The 27,850-nt window shown below is 44.1% G+C and overlaps 2 protein-coding genes across 5 annotated transcripts; one reads left to right on the forward strand and one right to left on the reverse strand.

Annotated features, from left to right (window-relative positions):
- Positions 1–88: 88 nt before the first annotated feature.
- LOC109882289 (ELMO domain-containing protein 2) lies at positions 89–5,106 on the reverse strand. 4 transcript variants are annotated; one of them, XM_031837942.1, is made up of 9 exons: positions 5,086–5,106; positions 3,503–3,650; positions 3,234–3,262; positions 2,491–2,588; positions 2,265–2,394; positions 1,969–2,102; positions 1,760–1,828; positions 1,321–1,454; positions 89–1,128 (listed from the first exon to the last, which is right to left on the reverse strand). In XM_031837942.1, the coding sequence occupies exons 2-9, from the start codon at positions 3,645–3,647 to the stop codon at positions 968–970; spliced, it is 900 nt and encodes a 299-aa protein (XP_031693802.1). In that variant the 5' UTR covers positions 3,648–3,650; positions 5,086–5,106; the 3' UTR covers positions 89–967. The 4 variants fall into 4 exon arrangements, with proteins under 4 accessions (XP_031693802.1, XP_020329979.1, XP_020329978.2 ...); XM_020474390.2 differs by lacking the exon at positions 5,086–5,106 and adding an exon at positions 4,868–5,073; XM_020474389.2 differs by lacking the exon at positions 5,086–5,106 and adding an exon at positions 3,739–4,167.
- An 8,968-nt stretch (positions 5,107–14,074) lies between these two features.
- Positions 14,075–25,678, forward strand: LOC116376564 (G protein-regulated inducer of neurite outgrowth 3-like). The gene is made up of 2 exons (XM_031837943.1): positions 14,075–14,732; positions 21,605–25,678. Exon 2 carries the CDS (start codon positions 21,701–21,703, stop codon positions 24,443–24,445), a length of 2,745 nt encoding a protein of 914 aa, XP_031693803.1. The 5' UTR covers positions 14,075–14,732; positions 21,605–21,700; the 3' UTR covers positions 24,446–25,678.
- Positions 25,679–27,850: the final 2,172 nt, after the last annotated feature.

Consider the following 27,850-nt stretch of genomic DNA (forward strand, 5'->3'; position numbering starts at 1 on the left):
TGTGTTCATTGTATTGTTCGTTACACGCTCCATTTAATCTCAATCTCGGCCTGACAGCTGACAGTCATCACACACTCATCCGAAAACATCACATCATAAGTTTAATTTATTAACACTGGGCATGTGTCAGTCGTTACAAAGTTCCATACTGGGTCTACAAAATGTCAAATCATCTTCAAAAAAAAATCAGGGCCCACGGCCTATAAATAACAGACAAAATACCATACAAAGTCAGCTTTCAGCAAAGACAATATTGTACGAATGTGTGGAATAGGCAGCGGCGTAATAACCAGTAATCTCAGCACCACCTATTGAAATGTATTGACAACAATGACGGTATCAATTCAAACGCATTAAAACATGCACAGAGCTCTCAGTGTCTGAGTAAGTAGTACAACCATTGAGCATTAGGTAAACAAATGATTCCTTAGTTTTAAGTCTACTACGATATAAATTCCCTCTCTGGACACATATTTGATTCCTGAGCAAGAAGGACAAATACGAGAATGAGTAGGCAAAATTATTATGAATACATGCGAGACGGCACTTGTTGACTTTGTTAAATAAATTCAAACCTAGTTACCAGCTAGTTAATATTATTACCAATCTCCATTTCCTCTAAAACTATTGTGTAATTCCTTTCCATGTCCACTGAAAAGTACACAGCCAATTAACTACATAGAACTAGTGCCCTACTATTTTATTTCCCCTTTTGTAATATTTGAAGCATTGGAATGGTCATTATTTGAGGCAGAGGGTTGAATTCCAGTCACCTGGTCTTACTTATTTCTAAAAACTAGTCACTAATTTATACAAATTTTAAAAAAGTGTGTAGATTGGGTCTAAACTAAGATCGAAGGGAAAGCTAGCTCAAAATGTCCCTTATTAGTTTGGAAGTACGCTGTAGTGTAGAGGTTCTGGTGGTCCCAATTAGGTCCAAGCGAGACCCGTTCAGTCGGTTGGTCGGTCAGTTACTTCTTGGACTATCCGTCATGGTGAGGGCGACGGCAGGGTCCAGCAGTTGAATCTTGATATTGTCGTGGAACTTTTCCCTGTAGTGGTTGAACTCCATGATGCTCTCGGGCTCCTCCTCCACCCAGAACTTATCAAACTTGTACACCAGGTAACCTGAAGCAGGGAGGCCAAGACAGAGTTAGGGGTTTAGGTAACCTGAAGCAGGGAGGCCAAGACAGACTTAGGGGTTTAGGTAACCTGAAGCAGGGAGGCCAAGACAGACTTAGGGGTTTAGGTAACCTGAAGCAGGGAGTTATCCCCTATGCTACTGACAAACAGAGTTGAGAGAGATTAGCATACACTTACAGAACAGCTGATGGAGGTGCTGCAGTTGGGGTCTCCCAGACACCGTGTTGTAGAAGTGGGGTTTGAGAGCACCACTCTTCAGTAAACTGTACGCCATCTCCGTCAGGTTGATACCCACTATGGCATAGGAGTACCTGAAACATGACACACATATGATAATCATTAAAAGGCTATAAATGTTGTCAAAGTAGGTTTACTTTGGGTGTGCTTGTTGTAGCTTGTTTGGGGCCCAGGTGGGCAGAGGTTTCACTTTAGGACTAATGGAAAAGTCTCAAATGTGGAAACTCTACCCACCCAGTACATTGGGCAAGCTAAAACAAACACAACTATTGATAGATGAGTGAATATACTGAAATGTGCAACAGAACAGCTGACATATAAAGAACAGAGTTCAACAGGCCAGTCAACTCCTAAAATTAGGTAATTACGTAATCCTTACCCCAGTTTGGGATGGTTTGCGTGGGACAGCACTTGCCGAGCCTCTTCAGTGTAGTTCTCACTAAAGAACCTGTAATAAACAAGATACCAAATTTAAAAAGTTAAGAAATCTAGCTTAAACTTGAGAAAAAAATATACAACTTTTCAGAATACTGATGAGCAAGGTTAGATTGTTAAGGACTGGACAGCCATTCAGACAACATAACTCACACAAGGTTGGTTAGGCCCAACATGCCCATTCCTCGGAAGTCAGTCTTGGGGTCATCGCCTTGGAAACCAATGTCGCCCCACTGTTTGGTAACTCTGGACTCCAGTTTGACCTCAGGCATCAACAGGTCCCATAACTGTAGAGTCAGACAAGTCCATTCCTGTTAATACTTTACACTTACCTTTAAATAGAGATGATATTAAAAAGTTTGAAACAGTCATGTTGAATCATCTCATGCAGAAACATTCCACTGCTCCATGCTAGTCATTGACATCAAAAAAATTACCGGCCACAGTACCTTCAAAAGCATTTCCTCGTGTTGGACTTTATCCGAGTCAAAATTCTCTTTCCTCAACTCTTCCACGGAGGTGAATAAGTTCCTGTATCCCGTTATTTGTAAGAGACACAGCTTCAGATTCACCTTAAACCTAGGACCAAAGAGACACACATTAGTCATCAACATATACCATATAAAATCATCTATATAAAATATTAATAAAACTGTAAAGGATAACAAGACTGACGTGGGATCCCTCTGCGTTTTGACATTCTTTTCCCTCATGATAAGATCCAGATGCTTCTCCAAACCATCCTCCTCCACATCCACAGCAGCTCTTAATAGCTGGAGAGAGGGAAGGAGAGAGGAAGAGAAAGGGAGGGGAAAAGGATGGAGGGACAGAGGAGAGAGATGGTGTGATTAGTTATCTCATCCATGGTAATAGCTCAGAGTTTGTGTTAGTACTTCTCCTACAGACTATGATGTCATAACAAGCACGATGATCACCGAGGTCAGATGATGGAACAACCAACTATGTATTACCTACTGCCTTGACTTTGTATGGGGGAAATGCCATAGTAACAGAGTGATGCTGAGACTCAATTGTTCCCTTTAAAATGTATGCCAAACAAAAACGAATATTTGCAAAGTTATAGCAAACCATACAACTATGCACAACGACTTTCAACAGTGCAGATGCAAAGGTTTGGTAAGTGAATGACGACACCAACAGCACAAACTGTCATTTTATTACCAAACCTTGCATCTGCACTGTTCAACTAAATGTGTTGCCATGGAAATGCCCACGAACTGTTGATAAGAATGTGCTTAGCATAACAAGAATAATAACAACCATCGCGGCACTGATCAATGGATTTGTTAAGTGGGTTAAATGTAACAGTTGATTGTGGTTGTCTGTATGATAACTAGTCAACCATGCATTCCTGCTTCAGTAAAAATCAAGTGAAAGGAATGATTTCCAACATTTACCTTAGATTTGGAGTTCTTGAGTGAGTATTCTGAATGAAGAAAAATCAAATGACAGGTTAAAAACAGTTCAAAATGATAATGAATAGCACAACTGACAACTTGTTTTTCGTAAGGGTTGGGTAGTGGTCCTTGGGCGTCGAATGGAGGAAAAACGCGGAGGACTATCTGGACTTGCCCAATTAGAGATGCCAATTGTTGTTTTTCCGTAACAAAACGCTTTAAAACATGTTCTGTTACCCTAATGAACACTATCTAGAATGTAACCTCACCTGCTTTCGTTGTCCTGGGCGCCCCAGGCTTGTAGCCGGCACAAATCCTTTGCAGCTCGCATTTCCCTGTCACCTGTCTGATGAACCACTTCAGCCAGTATCTAAGGAAGGACGTGTAGAAGTATCCCCAGATGCTGCCGAACATGGTCTACAACATAAACATGTCAGCAAGAGTTCCAAATACAACAAGGCAAGTGAATGACACCATAATCATACGAGTCATCCAAGACACATACTGGTAAGACAGCAATGGCGAGCCGTGCCTCTTCTTCGAGACATTGACAAATGAGCACCCAGAAAGATTCCCAGTGTACTCCACGCCGTGCAATGGAATTAATGGCCGGAGAAGAAAAAACATCCAGCAATGGTAATGTCTCTGTAGTAGGAGCTAGCTATTGATACCTTCAAGCTATCAGTCTAAAGTACTGCAGGACCTCCCCAAAAACAATCATTCGCTACTCTGTACAAAACCCCATATTCAATGGGAACGGTTGATACGTAGCTAATCTTAAAATGGCATGTCATCAGATAGGCCTAGGTGGTCAGGTCAAGTCAATCACTGGAAAGTTACCGTAGCAGTAACTTTCCACGGTGTCCCCCTCCCAAACGATCTAAATCTAACTGCAAGTATTTCACAATCATTGATTTGCTAGCAAGCCATCTGTTGAATGCTGTTCCAGGACAGTCATTTACTTAACTAGGAGACCAGGCGTGATTCATTTTGCCAATTAGTGAGTCGTACAGCCCAGAAACCAGGTGCAGGCTGTAGCACTGCTGAACCAGGCTTGCCAGTGAGTAGAAGTGAAATGAGAGAACACGTTGCAACATGAACAGAAAGGCTCTATTGTATTTTGAGCTCCTACTTTAGCAGGTGTCTTTACACAAATGGCTTTTGCTTGGCAAAATAACTGCTTTTGTTAGCCGACTGGCAGCTTGTCTTTTGTTTAGCAGCTAACGCGAGTTAGCTGCTAACGTTAGTTAGCTCCTAACTAACAGCTAGCTAGTCAGCTCGCAGTAGATAGTCTCATTTCAGCCACTGTGCCTCCACCGTAAAGCTTCAGCAAAGTAGCTTGAGGTTTCTAAGGTGTTGGGGTACTAAAAATGTACAGTCATTTCATTGACCGGTACAACACTAACTAGCCTAGCTATGACAAACTGACTGTTCTGGAACAGTCTTCAACTGATAGCTTTCTAGCAAATCAATGACTGTGAAATACTTGCAGTTAGAGACCTAGATAATTAACCCCAGAAAGAAAGTCAACATGTTAATAAACACAGTTAGCTATACCTGGCTTTTAAGCGTTAGCTAGCTACCTAACGTTAGCTAGTTTAGCCACACAATCACAACAGGTTGTCAATATTTACCTTGAGTAATCAGGTGGATTATGTCAGCAATTACGCCTTGACTTGAGTGAAGATAGCAACAAATAGACCTAGTGGGGAGCGTTATTTACTTTAGCAATGACAAATTCCTCAGATTAAACTAAAAGAGATGTGTCCACTGAGGTAGTGATGTTGACAAGTATTTTGGCTAACCTCTTCTTTGATTAATAGAATCTCGACCCACAAGTGTACCACTTTACCTTTAGCGCCACCTGTTGGGTTGGGGTATGGTGAGTTGATGGAATCCTGGGGTGTTTCCAATACGCAGATTCTGTGTCAAAACGTTTTGCAACAGAACAGAAACCGTGTACTCCAAACGCTCTTCAACGTGACATACAAGTTGTTGGGTTCTTAAACGGACGTTGTAGTTACTTTTAATTGTATGGTTTCCATGTGTTGCCATTCCAATCTGAATAGTCTGCTAAGGGTTTGGCACAAGCTGCTATAAATGATACATTCTGCTCTAAAGTGAAGTTTGTGGGGTTCCTTCCAACTTCTTCTACCCGCTTATTTTATTTTTAAGAGAGACACAACTCAACTACAACTTCTATATAAGAACAAAATGGAACTCACCAACATTTGGAGTAAACTTTTTTACCTGCTAATTAATTGCACCCATCTGGTGTCCCAGGTCTAAATCAGTCCCCGATTAGATGGGAACAATAAAAATAAAAAACAGTGGAACAGGCTTTGAGGTGCAGAGTTGAAATTGAGGGCACTAACCTATTATAATAGCTGCATTTCCTATACTTGCCACATGAAGGTGCGGATGTTGCATAGGATGTATGGTGAAAATACTTCTCTAAAGAAACCATGGTCACTGGTCATAGGGATTAAGTTTAACAGCTCGACAAATTCCTTGAATTAGTAGTGTGTTCATATTTGATTGAAGTATGGAATCAGACATGTCAATCTCCCATTTTTAAACACTAATGTTTTGGCAAAAAAAAACATTGCATATATGGATACTTTACTTTACTTTATCTATGATATAGCTTTATCAATCTAAGTTTCTTCAACTATTTATCTATATATTTTAATCAATAATGTATTATATATTTTTATATATTTATCTATATCTATATGGTATCTATATGTCAATAGATTCCGATAGCACATTTGACCACATCAATCAAATCAAACTTTATTTGTCACTTGCGCTGATTACAACAAGTGTAGACCTTCCTATGAAATGCTTTTTTGCTTACAAGCCCTTAACCAACAGTGCAGTTCAAGAAGATTTAAGAAAATATTTACCAAATAGACTAAAGTGCCACCAGAGACTCTGGGTTCGCGCCCAGGCTCTATCGTAACTGGCCGCGACCGGGAGGTCCGTGGGGCGACGCACAATTGGCCTAGTCCGGGTTAGGGAGGGTTTGGCCTGTAGGGATATCCTTGTCTCATCGCGCACCAGCGACTCCTGTGGCGGGACGGGCGCAGTGCACGCCAGCCAAGGTTGCCAGGTGCACGGTGTTTCCTCCGACACATTGGTGCGGCTGGCTTCCGGGTTGGATGCGTGCTGTGTTAAGAAGCAGTGCGGCTTGGTTGGGTTGTGTATCTGAGGACGCATGACTTTCAACCTTCGTCTCTCCCGAGCCCGTACGGGAGTTGTAGCAATGAGACAAGATAGTAGCTACTAAACAATTGGACACCACGAAATTGTGGAGAAAAAGGGGTAAAAATGAAACAAAAAACAAAACAAAAAAAGTAACACAATAAGAATAACAATAACGAGGCTATATACAGGGGGTACCGGTACCGAGTCAGTGTGCGGGGGTACAGGTTAGTTGAGATAATTTGTACATGTAGGGGTGAAGTGACTATGCATAGATAACAAACAATGAGTAGTAGCAGTGCACAAAAGGGTGGGGGGTCAATGTAGATAGTCCGGTGGCAAATGTATTAATTGTTCAGCAGTCTTATGGCTTGGAGGTAGAAGCTGTTGAGGAGCCTTTTGGTCCTAGACTTGGCGCTCCGGTACCGCTTGCCGTGCGGTAGCAGAGAAAACAGTGACGGGAGTGTCTGACAATTTTATGGGCTTTCCTCTGACACCACCTATTATATAGGTCCTGGATGGCAGGAAGCTTGGCCCCAGTGATGTACTGGGCTGTACGCACAACCCTCTGTAGCGCCTTACGGTCAGATGCTGAGCAGTTACAGGCGGTGATGCAACCAGTCAGGATGCTCTTGATGGTGCAGCTGTAGAACCTTTTGACAATCTGGGGACCCATGCCAAATCTTTTCAGTCTCCTGAGGGGGAAAAGGTTTTGTCCTGCCCTCTTCACGGCTGTCTTGGTATGTTTGGCGCTTTGTGACATCATCTGATGTAAGAAGGGCTTTATAAATACATTTTGATTGATTGGTGATGTGGACACCAAGGAACTTAATTAAAACTCTTGACCCGCTTCACTACAGCTCCGTCGATGTTAAGGGGCCTGTTCAGCCCGCCTTTTCCTGTAGTCCACAATCATCTCCTTTATCTTGCTCACATTGAGTGAGAGGTTGTTGTCCTGGCACCACACTGCTAGTTCTCTGACCTCCTGCCTATAGGCTGTCTCATCGTTGTCGGGGATCAGGCCTACCACTGTTGTGTCGTAAGCAAACTTAATGATGGTGTTGGAGTCGTGTTTGGCCACGCAGTTGATGGTGAACAGGGAGTACAGGAGGGGACTAAGTACAGACCCCTGAGAGGCCCCAGTGTTAAGGATCAGCGTGGCAGACGTGTTGTTGCCTACTCTTACCACCTGGGGGCGGCCCATCAGGAAGTCCAGGATCCAGTTGCAGAAGTGTTTAGTCCCAGAGTCCTTAGCTTAGTGATGAGCTTCATGGGCACTATGGTGTTGAATGCTGAGCTGTAATCAATGAACAGCATTCTCACAAAGGTGTTCCTTTTGTCCAGGTGGGAAAAGGCAGTGTGGAGTGCGATTGAGATTGCGTCTTCTGTGGATCTGTTGGGGCGGTATGTGAAATGGAGTGGGTCTAGGGTGTCGGGGAGGATGCTGTTGATGTGACATATATGTGGTGGTGTGTTTAAATCGTAATTAAAACATCCAATGAAGACATTTCTATCTCAATATCAAATACATTCTGGAAAACAATTAAGTACCTTACTGTGATTGTTTTCAATTTAAAATGTTTAAAAGAAAAAAATAGCTTCTTAGTGAAGAGCAATTTCTCAAGGAAAAATGTTGATAGGACAGTCTGGGAGTGGTTTGCATGGGGAGGGGAAATCTTAAAACTAGCTGTTATTGGCAGAGAGGTTTGGAACTTTCTTTCTTATTGGTCTATTAACTCATTTACCACATGGTGATGTCACAACAGAAGGCCAAAACTCCATCCCACCAAAAAAGGCTGAAATTTCAGGTGACCTTTTCTAACAGCTTTTACACTCAAAGGGTATTGTCCTTTTCACAGATTTATTACTGTGGAAATATATAGACATATATATACAGTACCAGTCAAAAGTTTGGACACATCTACTCATTCCAGGGTTTTTCTTTATTTTTACTATTTTACACATTGTAGAATAATAGTGAAAACATCACAACTATGAAATAACACATATGGAATCATGTAGTAACCACACAATTGTTAAACAAAGCAAAATATATTTTATATTTGAGATTCTTCAAATAGCCACCCTTTGCCTTGATGACAGCTTTGCACACTCTTGGCATTCTCTCAATCAGCTTCATGAGGTAGTCACCTGGAAAGCATTTCAGGTGTGCCTTGTTAAATTTGTGGAATTTCTTTCCTTCTTAATGCCTTTGAGCCAATCAGTTGTGTTGTGACAAGGTAGCGGTGGTTTACAGAAGATAGCCCTATTTGGTAAAACACCAAGTCCATATTATGGCAAGAACAGCTCAAATAAGCAAAGAGAAATGACAGTCCATCATTACTTTAAGACATGAAGGTCAGTAAATACGGACAATTTCAATAAATATTTAAGTTTCTTCAAGTGAAGTTGCAAACACCATCAAGCACTATGATGAAACTGGCTCTCGTGAGGACTGCCACAGGAAAGGAAGACCCAGAGTTACCTCTGCTGCAGAGGATAAGTTTATTAGAGTTAATGGCACCTCAGATTGCAGCCCAAATAAATGCTTCACAGAGTTCAAGTAACAGACACATCTCAATATCAACTGTTCAGAGGAGACTGTGTGAATCAGGCCTTCATGGTCGAATTGCTATATAGAAACCACTACTAAAGTCACCAATAAGAAGAAGATACTTGCATGTGTCAAGAAACATGAGCAAGGGACATTAGACCAGTGGAAATCTGTCCTTTGGTCTGATGAGTCCAAATTTGAGATTTTTGGTTCCAACCGCTGTGTCTTTGTGAGACGCGGAGTAGGTGAACGGTTGATCTCCGCATGTGTATTTCCCACCGAGAAGCATGGATAAGGAGTTGTGATGGTGTGGGGGTGCTTTGATGGCGACACTGTCTTTGATTTATTTAGAATTCCAGGCACACTTAACCAGCATGGCTACCACAGCATTCTGCAGCGATACGCCATCCCATCTGGTTTGCGCTTAGTGGGACTATCATTTGTTTTTCAACAGGACAATAACCCAACACACTTCCAGGTTGAGTGATGGAGTGCTGCATCAGATGACCTGGCCTCCACAATCACACGACCTCAACCCAACAGAGATGGTTTGGGATGAGTTTGACTGCAGAGGGATGGGAAAGCAGCCAACAAGTGCTCAGCATATGTGGGAACTCCTTCAAGACTGTTGGAAAATAATTCCTCATGAAGCTTGCCAAAAGTGTGCAAAGGGTGGCTACTTTTTAAGAATTTGTTCAACACTTTTTGTTACTACATGATGCCATATGGATTATTTCATAGTTTTGATGTCTTCACTATTATTCTACAATGTAGAAAACAGTTTTAAAAAATAAAGAAAAAACCTGCAATGTGTAGGTGTGTCCAAACGTTTGACCGGTACTGTATATAAGACTGCGCTCGGCCTTTAAGGTTTGTATCACAGGCCTCAGTGGCTGCTGTCTCATCTAATCATCTTCCCTGGGCTTCTTAGGGCCAGAGGTCAACCCTACACTATTACTGAGTCCAATAGGAGAATGGTGAGCTATTCTGTGTGTGTGTGTGTGTGTGTGTGTGTGTGTGTGTGTGTGTGTGTGTGTGTGTGTGTGTGTGTGTGTGTGTGTGTGTGTGTGTGTGTGTGTGTGTGTGTGTGTGTGTGTGTGTGTGTGTGTGTGTGTGTGTGTGTTATCAGAGACAACACACTGAAATACAGTAGGCTGACATTACCAACCATGTCTTTATGTTATAATCCCTTCAGACGGTTGGTTACAATGCTACACTCACTATGTTCCTCACATTAACCCAGTACCCCCTGTATATAGCCTTGTTATTGTTATCTTGTGTTACTTTAAATGGTTTACTTTAGTTTATTTTGTCAATATTTTCTTAACTCTATTTCTTGAACTGCATTGTTGGTTAAGGGCTTGTAAGTAAACATTTCACAGGTAAGGTCGTATTCAGCGCATGTGACTAATACAATTTGATTTGATTTGAAATGGTAAGTATTCCAACTATTTTGTTTATTGACAGAAATGAAGAAAACATTGACATTCAATACTACAATACTATACCAGTAATTCCTACCATGATTTACAAAACGTGTCATAATACAATCATAACACAGTGTTGGTGCTATCTGGTATTCTTGGGATGTCCCTACCCAAACCATAACCTTAACCATCACCATAACTGTGACGTCTGCTCCCAACTCACACCCTCAAACACCTAGATCCCCTGAACGCAGTTCACTCTCCAGCCCACACCCTCAAACACCTAGATCCCCTGAACGCAGCTCACTCTCCAGCCCACACCCTCAAACACCTAGATCCCCTGAACGCAGCTCACTCTCCAGCCCACACCCTCAAACACCTAGATCCCCTGAACGCAGCTCACTCTCCAGCCCACACCCTCAAACACCTAGATCCCCTGAACGCAGCTCACTTTCCAGCCCACACTCTCAAACACCTAGATCCCCTGAACGCAGCTCACTTTCCAGCCCACACTCTCAAACACCTAGATCCCCTGAACGCAGCTCACTCTCCAGATCCTAATCATCTGAATTCTAATCACTAGTTCACACACCTGTATGTCATTATCACACACTTTTTAGTTCAGTTCTTCGCACCCCATCACTGTGAGGTATTGTTTGTTTTGTGACACATCTTCGGGGAGACTGGGTTTCCCTGTGATTTACTCCTCCTGTGTTGGATAGTTTTTGCCTGCCTCATTAACGACGCCTTCCCTGCCTGTACTTTAGCCTATCGGATTTCCTGTTATCTACCTATTGGCTGATCTCCCGGACTACGTTATTAGCCTTTTCTCTGCCTGTACTTGTCACGATCGTCGTATGGAGTAGACCAAAGTGGTTAGAATACATTCTTCTTTATTGCAGGAAGAACACTTAAACAAAACGATAAGAAGAACGTGACTGCTAATGAAACAATGTGCTAACGTATAACATAGACAATAACCCACAAAATACCCAAAGAAGATGGCTGCCTAAATATGGTTCCCAATCAGAGACAACGATAAACACCTGCCTCTAATTGAGAACCAATCTAGGCAACCATAGACCTACATAAACACCTAGATGGAATCAACCCCATAAATCTACAAAACCCCTAGATAGTACAAAAGCCCTAGATGAGACAAAACACACATACCACCCTCGTCACACCCTGACTTAACCAAAATATATTTAAAAAACAAAGAATACTCAGGTCAGGGCGTGACAGTACTGTTTCCCTTTTGGACCCCCTGTGTATGACCTTCTGCCTGCCCCTGGACCCAGATACCTGCCTCCCCCTGTGGTCCTTTACAATAAACACCTACTGCGCCCTGTGCTTGAAACCAGCTCTCTGTCTCCCCTCGTGTTCATTACATTAACCCTTACCTTAACCATTTTACATTTCAACTTCAACGGGGTGATGTCATCGGAGCAATGATCCATAACACAGTGTCTTGGCGGTGAGGATTGGGGACATGACAGGGAGGACAACACATGGAGGAGATACTGAATCAGATTCATTTGACCTGGAAATCTAGACTAAAGCCATTGTCCCCCTGTGTGCACTGCTGTCGAACAGCACCACATGTACTGTACTGTCACAGTGAAACATCACATCTCCACTGCATACAGTACAGGCAGTGGCGGATTTAGGCATAGGCAACATGGGAAGCCACCCGGTGCAGCGTCTTGCCGGTGGCAGCATGGGGTGCCCGCACAAGAAAATATATATAATAATATTCCAAATGGTGACATTTGCGTGAACTGTTTTCTATCGCTCATTTGCACGTCACGTCAATGATATCATGTCACCGTGTGGGACTGTGGGACAATTAACCTTGTCGGAGTGGGCGTCCTGATTCTAGTTTGTGAGCTAGGCAGGCTACTGCCTGGGAAGGTCTCCAACTCAAAAGTACAAGATGGGGAGGAAGCGGGGGTAGGTTGACCTCAGGTCTCCCCACTGGAAGCCCGGGGTTGGGGGAGTTGGTTGACCTCCGGTCTCCCCACTGGAAGCCCAGGGTTGGGGGAGCGGGGGTAGGTTGACCTCAGGTCTCCCCACTGGAAGCCCGGGGTTGGGGGAGCGGGGGTAGGTTGACCTCAGGTCTCCCCACTGGAAGCCCGGGGTTGGGGGAGCGGGGGTAGGTTGACCTCAGGTCTCACCACTGGAAGCCCGGGGTTGGGGGAGTTGGTTGACCTCCGGTCTCCCCACTGGAAGCCCAGGGTTGGGGGAGCGGGGGTAGGTTGACCTCAGGTCTCCCCACTGGAAGCCCGGGGTTGGGGGAGCGGGGGTAGGTTGACCTCAGGTCTCCCCACTGGAAGCCCGGGGTTGGGGGAGCGGGGGTAGGTTGACCTCAGGTCTCCCCACTGGAAGCCCGGGGTTGGGGGAGCGGGGGTAGGTTGACCTCCGGTCTCCCCACTGGAAGCCCGGGGTAGGGGGAGCGGGGGTAGGTTGACCTCAGGTCTCCCCACTGGAAGCCCGGGGTTGGGGGAGCGGGGGTAGGTTGACCTCAGGTCTCCCCACTGGAAGCCCGGGGTTGGGGGAGCGGGGGTAGGTTGACCTCAGGTCTCCCCACTGGAAGCCCGGGGTTGGGGGAGCGGGGGTAGGTTGACCTCAGGTCTCCCCACTGGAAGCCCGGGGTTGGGGGAGCGGGGGTAGGTTGACCTCAGGTCTCCCCACTGGAAGCCCGGGGTTGGGGGAGCGGGGGTAGGTTGACCTCAGGTCTCCCCACTGGAAGCCCGGGGTTGGGGGAGCGGGGGTAGGTTGACCTCAGGTCTCCCCACTGGAAGCCCGGGGTTGGGGGAGCGGGGGTAGGTTGACCTCAGGTCTCCCCACTGGAAGCCCGGGGTTGGGGAAGCTGGGGGAATCTATCAAATAGCGCACCTCTAACTTCGTACAGTACTAATGCAATTAGTTGTGCAATTTAGTTGGTGTGTTTCTTGTTTGAAGTGCAATAGTGTAATAATCAGGTTCTCTTCTTTATAAGTGTGTTGTTCTATTTGTGTGATTTACGGATTTGTGCAGTTTCATTTTTTTGTGTTTTTTTTGTTAGGAATAGGGTAATAGTGTAATTCGATTTATATATTACAATTTGTTTCTATTTGTCTTTGTTATTTATTTTTGATATTTAGGAGTCCTATTTTTGTATATCTATTTATATTCATATAGTTTTAAATGTTATGATTATTTATTTGTGTTGTTCCAAATGTCTGAATAAAAATTACAGTTAGTGCAGAATGGTGCTTTTTTTGGGGGGGGGGGGGTTCGCGCAGGGAGCCATACAAGCTAGAACCGCCACTGAGTACAGGGCATAATTATGGTGCTTTTCCCCTTCAGTGCAAGTGCATGCATAGTCACATCCATATCCTGTGATGGAAATGGATAGTGTATAGCCACTGCCTCAACACAGCACTACAGACAGTGTTGCGGTTCCCACTAGATATATAGTGCCCAATGCTCCAAATGCTTAACATCATTTATTTTTTATGTGGAACATAGATGATACCACAGCAGGAAATAACTAGCCTATCATATGTAATTAAATGCTGCTTTCTCTGTGTTTGATTTCTGATGTCCCTGAAAATCTGTGTCCTCCTGTCTGTCATACCATTCTGTGTCCCCCTCTCTTTCATACCATTCTGTGTCCTCCTCTCTTTCATACCATTCTGTGTCCCCCTCTCTTTCATACCATTCTGTGTCCTCCTCTCTTTCATACCATTCTGTGTCCCCCTCTCTTTCATACCATTCTGTGTCCTCCTCTCTTTCATACCATTCTGTGTCCTCCTCTCTTTCATACCATTTTTTCCCCCATTCTTTTTTCTTTTTCTCTTTTACAGTCATTGAGCATCCCGAAAACAATGCAGTGTGGACATCCCCTGGGACAGCACGATCTCGCAGAAAGAGAGAGGTGACACCGCGATTTGTTAGGTCCAATGACAATGTAGCCTATTGCTCGGTGAAGAGTAAAGCAAGTTTGATATGATAACTGTTTGTATAGGAGGAGGACCCAACCGAACAAGCATGAGTCATAGCGCACAGCCACATCTTCGCTAGACCCTCGCAAGAAAATCGATATTACATGCTTGACCCAATTATCATTTAGGCTACCTCCTCTGATCAGACCTGTATCCCGAACCGCTCCGATCGAAGGCGCGGCTTTATGTCACGGAGACCTGCTTGAAATTATTTCATTGATATTCAGCCGGGTGCTTCAGCCGCACCGTGGAAACAAACGGGCTAAATAGCGCAGTAATCAACCCCCGAATATGATATGATACGGGGACTACACCGCACCAGGTAAGCTGTCTCCTCTTTGTCTGAATAAAGTGTCGTTAAGATAATAAGTGTACAGATAATGAATTCCTCCGCAAGGTCAAATATGACTGTAAAGGGGGGGGGGGGGGGGGGGGGGGGGGGGTCCTGAAATTCCTAAGTGTTGATGTGTTGGTTATTAGGAGTGGGGTTCGGATGTGCATCGTCAATTGACATGGTTGTGATGTTGTTTCTCTCACCTGATTGTATCTTTTCATCGCATTCATCCGCACACCCCTTTGTTTTGTCATGGCTACGATAATGTTGTATTTTCTATATCAATTCACTTGTAGGCTACATCATAAGATAATTGTCTGGGGTTGAAACTGTAATTGCAGTGGGGATATTTTTGTTCGAGAGAGGAGACCCTAATATGACGAATGCATAGACACGTTCACAGCTACAGACGGATTGGGTAGCCTATAGGCCTACTAAATGTGTAGTAGAAGTGAAACGTGAAATAGATGATGTGATGCTTCTAAAGGAATTCATGTCATAATGGTAAAGTTGATGTATGTCTAGGCTACATTATCTCCATCGCTAAGTCCATGCATTCTAGTCAGCGTCACTGACTGTATAAAATTGTATTTTAAATATATGGTATCTCCAGGGAAACACACAGACCTACGAATTACTATTTCAGAATGAGATCTGATATGACCATTCAATTGTCAGGGTCTATTCCCCCAACTCACCTATTGTACCATGTGATTCGTTGTGATATGTACAGTGGGGCAAAAAAGTATTTAGTCAGCCACCAATTGTTCAAGTTCTCCCACTTAAAAAGATGAGAGAGGCCTGTAATGTTCATCATAGGTACACTTCAACTATGACAGACAAAATAAGAAGAAAAAAATCCAGAAAATCACATTGTAGGATTTTTAATGAATTTATTTGCAAATTATGGTGGAAAATAAGTATTTGGTCAATAACAAAAGTTTATCTCAATACTTTGTTATATACCCTTTGTTGGCAATGACAGAGGTCAAACGTTTTCTGTAAGTCTTCACAAGGTTTTCACACACTGTTGCTGGTATTTTGGCCCATTCCTCCATGCAGATCTCCTGTAGAGCAGTGATGTTTTGGGGCTGTTGCTGGGCAACACGGACTTTCAACTCCCTCCAAAGATTTTCTATGGGGTTGAGATCTGGAGACTGGCTAGGCCACTCCAGGACCTTGAAATGCTTCTTACGAAGCCACTCCTTCGTTGCCCGGGCGGTGTGTTTGGGATCATTGTCATGCTGAAAGACCCAGCCACGTTTCATCTTCAATGCCCTTGCTGATGGAAGGAGGTTTTCACTCAAAATCTCACGATACATGGCCCCATTCATTCTTTCCTTTACACAGATCAGTCGTCCTGGTCCCTTTGCAGAAAAACAGCACCAAAGCATGATGTTTCCACCCACATGCTTCACAGTAGGTATGGTGTTCTTTGGATGCAACTCAGCATTCTTTGTCCTCCAAACACGACGAGTTGAGTTTTTACCAAAAAGTTATATTTTGGTTTCATCTGACCATATGACATTCTCCCAATCTTCTTCTGGATCATCCAAATGCTCTCTAGCAAACTTCAGACGGGCCTGGACATGTACTGGCTTAAGCAGGGGGACACGTCTGGCACTGCAGGATTTGAGTCCCTGGCGGCGTAGTGTGTTACTGATGGTAGGCTTTGTTACTTTGGTCCCAGCTCTCTGCAGGTCATTCACTAGGTCCCCCCGTGTGGTTCTGGGATTTTTGCTCACCGTTCTTGTGATCATTTTGACCCCACTGGGTGAGATCTTGCGTGGAGCCCCAGATCGAGGGAGATTATCAGTGGTCTTGTATGTCTTCCATTTCCTAATAATTGCTCCCACAGTTGATTTCTTAAAAACCAAGCTGCTTACCTATTGCAGATTCAGTCTTCCCAGCCTGGTGCAGGTCTACAATTTTGTTTCTGGTGTCCTTTGGCAGCTCTTTGGTCTTGGCCATAGTGGAGTTTGGAGTGTGACTGTTTGAGGTTGTGGACAGGTGTCTTTTATACTGATAACAAGTTCAAACAGGTGCCATTAATACAGGTAACGAGTGGAGGACAGAGGAGCCCCTTAAAGAAGAAGTTACAGGTCTGTGAGAGCCAGAAATCTTGCTTGTTTGTAGGTGACCAAATACTTATTTCCCCCCATAATTTGCAAATAAATTCATTACAAATCCTACAATGTGATTTTCTGGATTTTTTTCCTCATTTTGTCTGTCATAGTTGAAGTGTACCTATGATGAAAATTACAGGCCCCTCTCATCTTTTTAAGTGGGAAAACTTGCACAATTGGTGGCTGACTAAATACTTTTTTGCCCCACTGTATGTAATATTTCAGTCAATTCAAGAGGGGAGAAACCTCAGTAGTCCTAGATATATTTAATGCTACTGTACTGTACGATAAACTTTTTGAAAATGGTTTTCAAAATATTTAATGTATTTATTTTTGCAAATGTAGAATGTGCAATTATTTTGTGATAAACTTCCAATGCAGTTTTTATTAAATTATCAAATAATTTCTGGGTAACAATTTAAGTACATCACTGTGATTATTTTCAATTCTAATTGTAAACAAAATAAACAAAATATTGCTTCTTAGCAAAGATACATTTCTAAAGCAATAATTTTGTTAGGACTGTCTGGGAGTAGTCTGAGTTGGGATGGGAAAATTTAAATCAAGCTATTATTGGCAGAGAGGTTTGGAACTCTCTTTCTTATTGGTCTATTAACTCATTTACCCATGGTGATGTCACCAGACAGGCAGAAATTTCAGGCGGACTTTTCAAACACCTCTTACACTAAAATGGCATTATCATAATGTTCGCAATTTCACAGTATTATTCCAACCTCCTTACTGCGTTGGGCTTTTAAAGCAGTATTCTTCCTGTTTTATCAGTAATGTCAGTATTAGCCTAATTTATTACCAATGAATGATGCTGTTGGGTGTTCACACAATCTATGTCCTGTTTGGACCGCTATATTGTATTGATTAGCAATAATATACACTATATACAAAAGTATTTGGACACCCCTTCAAATGAATGGATTTGCCTATTTCAGCCTCAGCCGTTGCTGACAGATGTATAAAATCGAACATACAGCCATGCAATCTCCATACACAAACATTGGCAGTAGAATGGCCTTACTCGAGAGCTCAGTGACTTTCAACAAGGCACCATCATAGGATGCCACCTTTCCAACAAATTTCTGCCCTGCTAGAGCTGCCCCTGTCAGCTGAAAGTGCAGTTATTGTGAAGTGGAAACATCTAGGAGCAACAATGGCTCAGCCGTGAAGTGATAGGCCACACAAGCTCACAGAACGGGACCGCTGAGTGCTGAAGTGCGAAGTGCATAAAAATGGTCTATCCTCTATCCCCTTTCCTGTTTCAGCACGACAATACCCCCGTGCATACCCCCGTGCACAAAGCGAGGTCAACACAGAAATGGTTTGTCGAGATCAGTGTGGAATAACTTGACTGGCCTGCACAGAGACCTCAACCACATCGAACACCTTTGGGATGAATTGGAGCCAGGCCTAATCGCCAAACATCAGTGCTCAACCTCACTAATGCTCTTGTGGCTAAATGGAAGCAAGACCCCGCAGCAATGTTCCAACATCTAGTGGAAATCCTTCCTAGAAGAGTGGAGGCTGTTATAGCAGCAAAGGGGGACCAATTCCATATTAATACCTATGATTTTGGAATGAGATGTTTGACGAGCAGGTGTCCTCATATAGTGTACCTCGCTGGATCTTATTTACCACCTTGTTGATTTATCTGCGTGGTTTATTCCACTGAATTCCCATCGAAGTAAGAAACAATACAAATCTAATTACAATGCTCCCGTGTCTCAAATGAACAGCTTGGGGGCCTCTCGCTCATCTTCGATATTAGCATGGGGTGATGGAACTCCTGATGGGAGACCCCACAGCTAGTCTATATGAGGCAGAGGACACACTGACCCCTTCCTGTAGGATACAGTCACCTCCTGCTTCAAGGAACCAAGGCCCTAGGATCAGTTTAGTATTATAGATCATAATGAATAAAATTACATGGACAGAGGGGACTTGATCCTAGATCAGCACTCCTATTCTGAGAGGCGTTATGAATCATTACGGGCCCTGAATAAAGGAGTGACTTGTCTATCCCTCTGCCTCTCCCCTCAAAATGTACTCGGACAGAGTAACTTAAACCCACAGTTCTATTATATGGAATATTGATCCTAAACTGATCCTAGGTCAGCATTCTTACTCTCACACTTACTCTTTATGAATACGGGCCTATTCATTGTTTTGTGCAGAAAATAAAATGTCACAGGTTCTGGCTATTTGGATATGCCCAAAAAGAAGACTAACCTTTCCTTGGCTGAGAACAAACTTAATGATGAGGATGATTAATAGTGAGGCCCAGAAACAACACCCTAGGACACAAAATTCCAGAACAACAGATGCTTGAAGTCAGCATCTAATTTTGATTGAGATAAACTACATAGGAAATCACTTTATAGGATGTGAACGTCCTCGGATGACAGTTCAAGGAGTTACACACAGTGTGTCTGTGTCAGTGCTGAGTTGCTCTGATTCCTTTTCTTCATTTCGCCCCTGTACACCCGGTTCAATTATTGCGGGAGAGTTGATTGCTGAAAGCTCGGTTGGCCATTGAAGAACAATTTCATAGGGAACCATCATTTCACTTCACACTTCCAAGGGGTTGGATGTGATCTCGTCCGACAGCCAGAGAGTGGTGCAGTAGTAATAGGTCACTTTCATATAGTGTGAATATACTGTGGACGTTTGCCAACTGTGTGGCATGGAAAATCCAATCTGACAAATCACAACTCAAGCACTCAGGACTATACAAGCCATCCTATTTTCCTTCTGTACTAAAAATACCATGGCAAAGCCATTTAGTTCGTACCTTTCAGAAATCGTATTTCTTTTTGAGTGGGACCCTGCTCACTCACTCTTTCTATTTCTCTCTGTCTGGAGTCTGCAGCTGCAGGCTTAGACACTGCTTGAGATTTATTTTCGGATGGGTGTGTGCGTTTGGCCTACATATAAGCCAATACACTCTGATGTATTTGAGCCTACAATTCCAAATGGAATATTTAGTAGCCTGGCTAGGACATTCAGTAACTAGAAGTGTCTGATTTAGAAGGATAAGGATAACCCGTCGAGACCTTTACTTTGTTATTAATGACAATAGGCCTGCTTTTTAATTGCCATAACCTGTAGAATGATGACGCAGAAAATAAGATCACAGAGTCGAAAATGAACAGACTTTATGATGAATGAAGCCTATTGGAAAAATCCAATGGGCTAATTGAAGTGCATTTGAAATCTCCCCAAAATGGTTCAGTGTCTTATCTATGTCCACAATAAACAGCTCTGTTGCTGTAGCTTCAGGGGAGATTTTGCAACAGATGAGACCAACAAACTCACAGAGGTCTGTGTTTGAGGCCAGCAGATGGCTAATTTCAGACCTTTTTAAAAGGACTTCTGTCATAGATATAGGATCGTAATTTGATCACTCTTTTGTTGCTGAGAAAATTGATCAACTCCTACAAAACTGTCAATTTATTATAGAACACATTCTCATTTACAGCAACGACCTGGGGAATAGTTACAGGGGAGAGGAGGGGGGATGAATGAGACCATTGTAAACTGGGGATGATTAGGTGGCCATGATGGTACGAGGGCCGGATTGGGAATTTAGCCAGGACACCAGGGTTAACACCCCTACTCTTGCATTATGTGCCATGGGATCTTTAGTGACCACAGAGTCAGGACACCCATTTCACGTCCCATCTGAAAGACGGCACCCTACACAGGGCAATGTCCCCAATCACTGCCCTGGGGCATTGGGATATATATTTTTTCTAATGGTAAAATCAAACATGGAACTAAGGCTACACTATTGCTTTCACTTGTTGCGATTGCAAAGTCAATGCCTCTGTCCCCACTTAAGGATAATTCAATAGATTTCCTCCTGGGTTAAGAGGAATTATTTAATTCACTCAAGCTTGTTGAAGTGTGTGGTAAGTGTTTGTGATTCTTAGTCTTTCAAATTCCATCAGTTTTTGAGTAAAAATCATTTGTGGCATAGTTAATCTTAGTTTTGGCATTGCTTTATCTTCTCTGCTCCAAAGGGACTCGGAGTGCTCATGGTCCATCATTTCAAATCAGTTTGCAGTCATCAGAGACACATTAAAATGAAATGTACTTACTGGAATGAGAAGAGGAAAGGCCAACCATCTCTGAGCAGCAAAACAGTCTTGGGCTTATTCTTAGTCATTTGGAGTTATTGCTATTATCTGTTGCTTTGTTTACAGATTCAGTTAATTCATTCAGTTCTGATGCGGTAGTTGGCACACAGTCTTTATTGTGATGGATACTAGGAGTCAGATATAAGCGAAGGTGTCAACTCCCATTGTTTTAATGTATTGCCTCATTGGTCACTTCTCCATCAGATGTCTGGTCTCGAGGATGAAAGTCTAGTTTGAAAAATATCCATAAATGTTTTTTGGAGTGCACTACACTGTGGTACAACTGTTCCTCATCACTCATCCTGTTAGTTTTCTAATTTCAAGTTAAAATGTCTTTCTGTTTAAAAAAAAATTGTAATAAAGTCTCACGTCTTTTTTGGTGTTTCGATATCACCTTTGAGGTCAGGATTTAAAATGCAAGAGTGAGAAAGACATGACCAAGATCATCATTCTCTATTATATTAGAGGATATTATACTATATAAGGCGTATTATATAGTATCGTTATCTACATGGAAGGATCTAATGTGTTGTTCATACTTCTTCTCTGAATCTAAAACTATTCTATTTTTCCTACTTTATAGGGAATTACACAAATAGACAGGGACAGGATTGTGGACACCTGGTTCGACTTTGGATCCCTACAGTAGAAGTGGCTCAGAGGACTGTCTCAATACAGGATGGGAACCAACCCAAAAAGGACAGTGACAGTCCAAATGGTCCCTCAGCTGGCTGGAGTGGAAGCTCTGGGAAACCAGGAGTCTAACGCCAACTGGGCTAAAGAACCTAACCTGAACCTCACCCAGGGTTGCACTGCCCCCACCACTACCACTACCCCTGTCCTTACAGAACACACACAGGTTAACCTGTGTCTGACAACCCCCAACACAACCTCCAGGATCCAATCAACTGGCCATGGACAACCGGTTGGCGGCGGGGTGGGGTCCAACACTAACACAACTTTCTCGACCAATGGCGACGGAGGGAAATCGCCATCGGAGCATGTGATTGGAATAGAGCAGCAGATGGTATTGACATGTCGAGGAGGTGTGAGTGTAACCGAGGCGACGGCAGAGGGCCGTAGGGACGGCAACGCCAATTTGACAGCGTTAACCCCCACAGCCGCCGCCGAGGAGAAGGAGAAGCATATCTGTAAGGCAAGCCTGTCGTCCGCCATTACATCATCAAAGGTTGACGTGCATACAAATTACTGCAGAGAGAAAGAGCCTGGTGGAGCAGGGGCGGGGGAGGGGTGTGCAGCCAAGCCATCGCCAGAGCCCACAGCAGTACAGAGTGCTACAGCCAGAGTTTCTGCAGTAGCTAAAGAGGAGTCACTACTAGAAGGGGACAACAAAAACGCAACCACACCAAATCAACATCCCCCTCAGACCTGTGATCCAAAGCATACCTCGGCCTCTGAAGTGCTGACGTCTCTGACGACTCCCAAACAAGGTAAGGCAGAGGGAGCTGCAGTGACTACAAACAAGGTTGCTCCGCCTCCTTACAAATCAAAAGAGGCTGATAATAGTGCTACAACACAGAGTCTCTCACCTTTACCTAGCCCCGCCACCGCCACCAACCCTACTCCACCAGAACGTCCTCTACAGGCCTCTAAAGGAAATACGCCCAAGACAAACTCTCAGAACCCTCCTTCCCAAATGGAATATAATAAAACGGCAGCTACATCGCAGCCGGAACAGACCAAGGAGACTACAGTAGCTCCTGTCAATGCTGCCATCACCATCACACCTCCATCATCAGACAGCAAGGAAAACGTAGGGCTTAGGAATAAGGCCTCAAGTCCGGCACCTCCCGAGAAGAAGGATTTAAAACCTACTCCAGTAGCAAAGACAGAGATCTGCTTAGATAAACACCTGCAGGCGGCATCGTCAGAGTCTTCATCACAGAAGGATTCTCCCTCGTCACCCAACGAGGCCCAACAGAACCAACAGCCGGAGGCCCAACAGAGCCAGAACCAACAGCCTGAGGCCCAACAGGGCCAGAACCAGCAGCCTGCCCACCATGCAGCACAGGTGACAGATGAAGCCGTCCAGACTGCCTCGGTCTCGGAGGAGATGCAACAGAAAACCCACTGCAAACTATACCGGGAGGCCTCCACCATGACCCGCACCCCCATCGCCACCCCCACCGCCACCCCCACCCATAGCAAGCAAGGCCAAGATGTGGAGGTCCAGGCAGTGGCTAACGTGTGCAGCCGGGCGGTCTCCACCAGCCCCAGCCTGTTTCCTCTGCCCCCGCCCTACAGGTCCACTGACAGAGGTGCTGCCCTGAGGGAGGAAGCAGCAGCTGAGAGCCTGTCTGTGGTCTACCAGGTGCCCCTCCACCAGATTCACATGGGCAGCAGTCCATCCTGCCCCCCGCCACCTAACTACACCGCAGGTCTCAGGTCCGGGTCAGAGCGATTGACCCTGGAGGCGGGGTTATGCTCCAGTCAGAGTGCTGGGGTGGTGCTCCATGCAGAGGAGGCGGTGGCGGCCCTCCATGCAGAGGTCGCCAGGCTGGGGGCCAAGCCTAAAGATCTGGCAGTCGGGGGGGCAGCAGCGCTATGCAACATCCAGCAGAGAGGAGCACTCCCGCCTCTGCAGCCCGTCTACCAGATCAACATCGAGCCGAGCGGCGGCCAAAACGAGCCGGTAGCTAAAGCGAATCATCACCAGCATCGAGGCGAGAAGGCAGTGGCAGACTCCCAATCCAAACCCAATGCAGAGAAACCAAAGGTGTCTAATGAAGCGCAGACCGTGCCAACGCAGCCTGCCAAGCCTCCCTCTGCTAAAGCGCCATCCCCCTTGTCGCCAACTGCCGCAAGCAAGACCAAATCCTCCGACAATAAGGCTGCTCCTCCTCCTTCGCAGTCAACTCCTTCCGTTACCAAGCCCAGCCAGGCCTCAACGACAACCTCCAAAAAAACAGAGGACACTAAACCCAAGACGGCAGTGAAAGCAGCGAAGCAGAGCATTGTTAAGGGGGTTGGGGGCGTTAAGGCTTTGTTGGGCAAGAAGAAGCAGGAGCAGCTGGAGCCGGAGAGGAAGGAAAAGGAGGATGAAGACGAGGAGGGGAAACAGAAAGGAGAGAAGAGCGTGCACGATGTGCTGTGGGACGAGCAGGGGATGACCTGGGAGGTGTACGGAGCATCCGTTGACCCCGAGTCTCTTGGCTTTGCCATCCAGAGCCACCTGCAGTGTAAGATCAAAGAACAAGAGAAGAAGGTCGTGACCCAGTCATCACTCAGGAAGTCCATCTCAGTGCCGCCGGTGGTGCCCGACTCGCCCGCCACCGTTGCCGTGGACGACGCCAACAGCAGGAAAAACAAGAGGAGGCAGCAGAACGTTTTCAGGTCCATGCTGAAAAATGTCAGACGGCCCAAGTGCTGCGCACACCCTCCCCCTACCGCCGTGCTGGAGTGAGAAGGAGAAGCAGCGGGCTGTATGCAGCCCACACCCTCCCCCTACCGCCGTGCTGGAGTGAGAAGGAGAAGCAGCGGGCTGTATGCAGCCCACACCATCAGCTGAGTCCCCTATAAAGCAGGCTGGTTCACCCCTTGTTATGGTTCCTCCGATGCCAAGCCATGTGTGGATATTGGGATCTCTCCCTAACCCTACTGGTCAGATGTTGTGGTATACAATGTTACCTTAGATAGGGTTGATGATTATCAACAGAAGAGGGCAAAACAAAAAGCTAAAATAGGTTCTTGTTATGGACAACTTATTTTTTAGATGAGAGATTCTAACAGTATTTAATGAAAAATGGCAATAATATTATCTTAGTGAAACGCATGTGTGTTAGTACTTATGGCAGTCATAACTCATTTTACCACTATGAAGTCCTGGTGTATACAGTACATGCCTCTGATCTTTGGGCGTACATACATATTACTGTCAGTATCATACCTTTTACAGATGTGCAACTAAATATCACTACTTCTCAGTGCAGTGGGTGCATTGTGGTATATATACAGTCCGATTACGTTCCGGGTATTGGACAACCTCTATTTATACGATCAATATATTATTAGTAGTTTTTTTGTTGCAGATTTGATTTTGAATGGGTAACTACTTATTTTGTCTTGATAAAGAAGAAGAATAAAACCTCTGCTGTGCTCATTTCCGTATGTCTTATATACAATATAACACTGGGCTTGTGTGCATTTAGGTGCTCTATATTTAGTCTCTGTTCTCTCCGTTTTGGATTTAAAAAAACTCAAGGTCGAAAACTGATCTACAGCCGAGCAGTTTTTGTCTGGATTCATTGACAGGTGTTTCAAGAGAGCGTTAGCAGCATGTATCCCCACAGTGTGAGTTCCTCAGTTACAATGTGTTATCAGATATTGCTTGAGGATGGGTAAAGGGTCTGTTTGAAGCAATATAGCAGCTGATAGCTGATCTATGGGGACCGGAAACGATTGAGAGCGTGAGTAATGTCTAGTAGTAGAGACATTGCTAATCCGAGGAGCTCTGAGGTCTCTATTTTTAAATTCCTCTTCCAATTGGTCTGTGAACCATCCTCATGAAACACCCAGCTTGTCATGTCCTTTATGGAATCATAATACTCTTCTTTTTTTAAACTATTGGTTAGACTCTGTTCGTATATAATATGAAATGTCAGCTTTTTGATTTGCTCTGATTCAAAACATAAATATACTGATGTTGTATATGCTTAGTTGTACACACTGTATCATCAAGTATACTGTTCTGTTTCAATAAGTGCATCTGAAAACTGCTGTAGAAGGCTGTTTGAAACCACAGGGGACGTTGTTCAGGATGTATCAGCAGGCAGTAGTAGAGAAGTGGAGATGTGTACTCCTTGTGGATTAGTTGTCGATGGGCTTTATACAGCCCTTTCCCAAAAGAATGTCCTTGAGACAGTGGTGAAATTGACCCAAAGTGTGTGTATACAGTACTCAACACTATTCAAGCCCTTTTCCTCTCGCTATAATCTCTCATTAAAATGAGATTAAATTAAAATTAAAATACTTATCAAAGCTAGGACAAAATAACCACTTTTGAAATTAGATGGTTGAATATTTGCAGAGAAGGAGAAATATAGTCTCTTCAAAGACTTAAAAACAGTTTATTTTCCAAATCATTTAAATGTAGAATCGTTCACTTGCTGGGTTAGTTTAATTCTGGGTTTTACATCTTTGATTGGATCAGGCACAGTGAAAGTAAAAATGACTAAATCTGTGAATTACTGTGGGCTTCTATTAGAGAACACAAATTAGTAGCAAGATTTTTTCTCTCCAAAATGCAAATTTTTATGTGTAAATCCATTAGTATCCAATCAAATCCAATCAAATGTATTTATAAAGCCAGTCCTCTTCTGGCTGTACCGGGTGGAGATTATAACAGAATATGGCCGAGATGTTCAAATGTTCATAGATAACCAGCAGGGTCAAATAATAATAATCACAGTGGTTGTCGAGGGTGCAACAGGTCAGCACCTCAGGAGTATATGTCAGTTGACTTTTCATAGCCGATCATTAAGAGTATCTCTACCACTCCTGCTGTCTCTAGAGTTGAAAACAGCAGGTCTGGGACAGGTAGCACATCCGGGGGAACAGGTCAGGGTTCCATATCTGCAGGCAGAACAGTTGAAACTGGAGCAGCAGCACGGCCAGGTGGACTGGGGACAGCAAGGAGTCATCAGGCCAGGTAGTCCTGAGGCATGGTCCTAGGGCTCAGGTCCTCCAAGAGTACATAAGTACATAAGTACATAGTACATGAGACAGATGTTCAAAATGTGAGTCACCATTTGTTTTTTTATACTCCAAAGCCAGTCATTGTAAGAGGTAGGTAGGTCTACATTCCAAAGCCAGTCATTGTAAGAGGTAGGTAGGTCTACATTCCAAATCCAATCATTGTAAGAGGTAGGTAGGTCTACATTCCAAATCCAGTCATTGTAAGAGGTAGGTAGGTCTACATTCCAAAGCCAGTCATTGTAAGAGGTAGTTAGGTCTACATTCCAAAGCCAGTCATTGTGAGAGGTAGGTAGGTCTACATTCCAAATCCAGTGATGTGAAATGTATGGGTTAAGCAGAGCAAATTAAACTATGAGTCTGCTTACATAAAGTTAATTAAAACTTTCAATTTATCTAGTCTCTTTTAGAATAACCTGAAACATACTTTTCTTCCTTAGGATAAAATATCCGCTTAAAAATATTACATAAACCTTGTTTCCTCCACATTATTATTAAGAGTAATGAAGTTATTAAATTATAAAACATTGAAAACGTAGTCTCAACTTGTTGATATAGGCTTACCATCACATCCTACTGTGGAATGGGGAATATTCACAGCCAATCTACTTTGTTTGGGAATTACAACTAACTGTCTGTTTGAATACACCCTCTGTCTCAGTGTGATACACTGATTTCACATGACTGTGCTGTCACTTCCTGTGTGTCTGGGTGTATGTGTGTGTCACCACTCATCACTGCACTCGTCACAGTGGGCTGTTAGGTTAGGTGTCCTGGGCTATTCTGTTCCCTGTCAAAAGAACACACACACACACACACACACACAAGTCCATCCCCCTGGTATTCAAGGTGTTAAGACGAGAATCACACCCCCCACACACTCACAACCAGACAGTCATCTCAGTTGCTGATTAAAGGGGCTGCCACAGTGAAGTGCATCACCAACCTATTTTGTTGTGCTGCTACCTTTTCTACATGTGTAGAGCTACAAGCATCCCCTGATCCTCTCCCTCCCATCTTCCTTCAATGTTCCCCAATCTCTCTCTCCGTCTCTCTGTCCATAGATCACGACCAGCAGCAGTCGGCTCACCAGCCTTAATGCTGACTCCCTCACCCC

The sequence above is a fragment of the Oncorhynchus kisutch genome, linkage group LG12, assembly GCF_002021735.2.
Source record: "Oncorhynchus kisutch isolate 150728-3 linkage group LG12, Okis_V2, whole genome shotgun sequence".
Taxonomy (NCBI): Eukaryota; Metazoa; Chordata; class Actinopteri; order Salmoniformes; family Salmonidae; genus Oncorhynchus; species Oncorhynchus kisutch.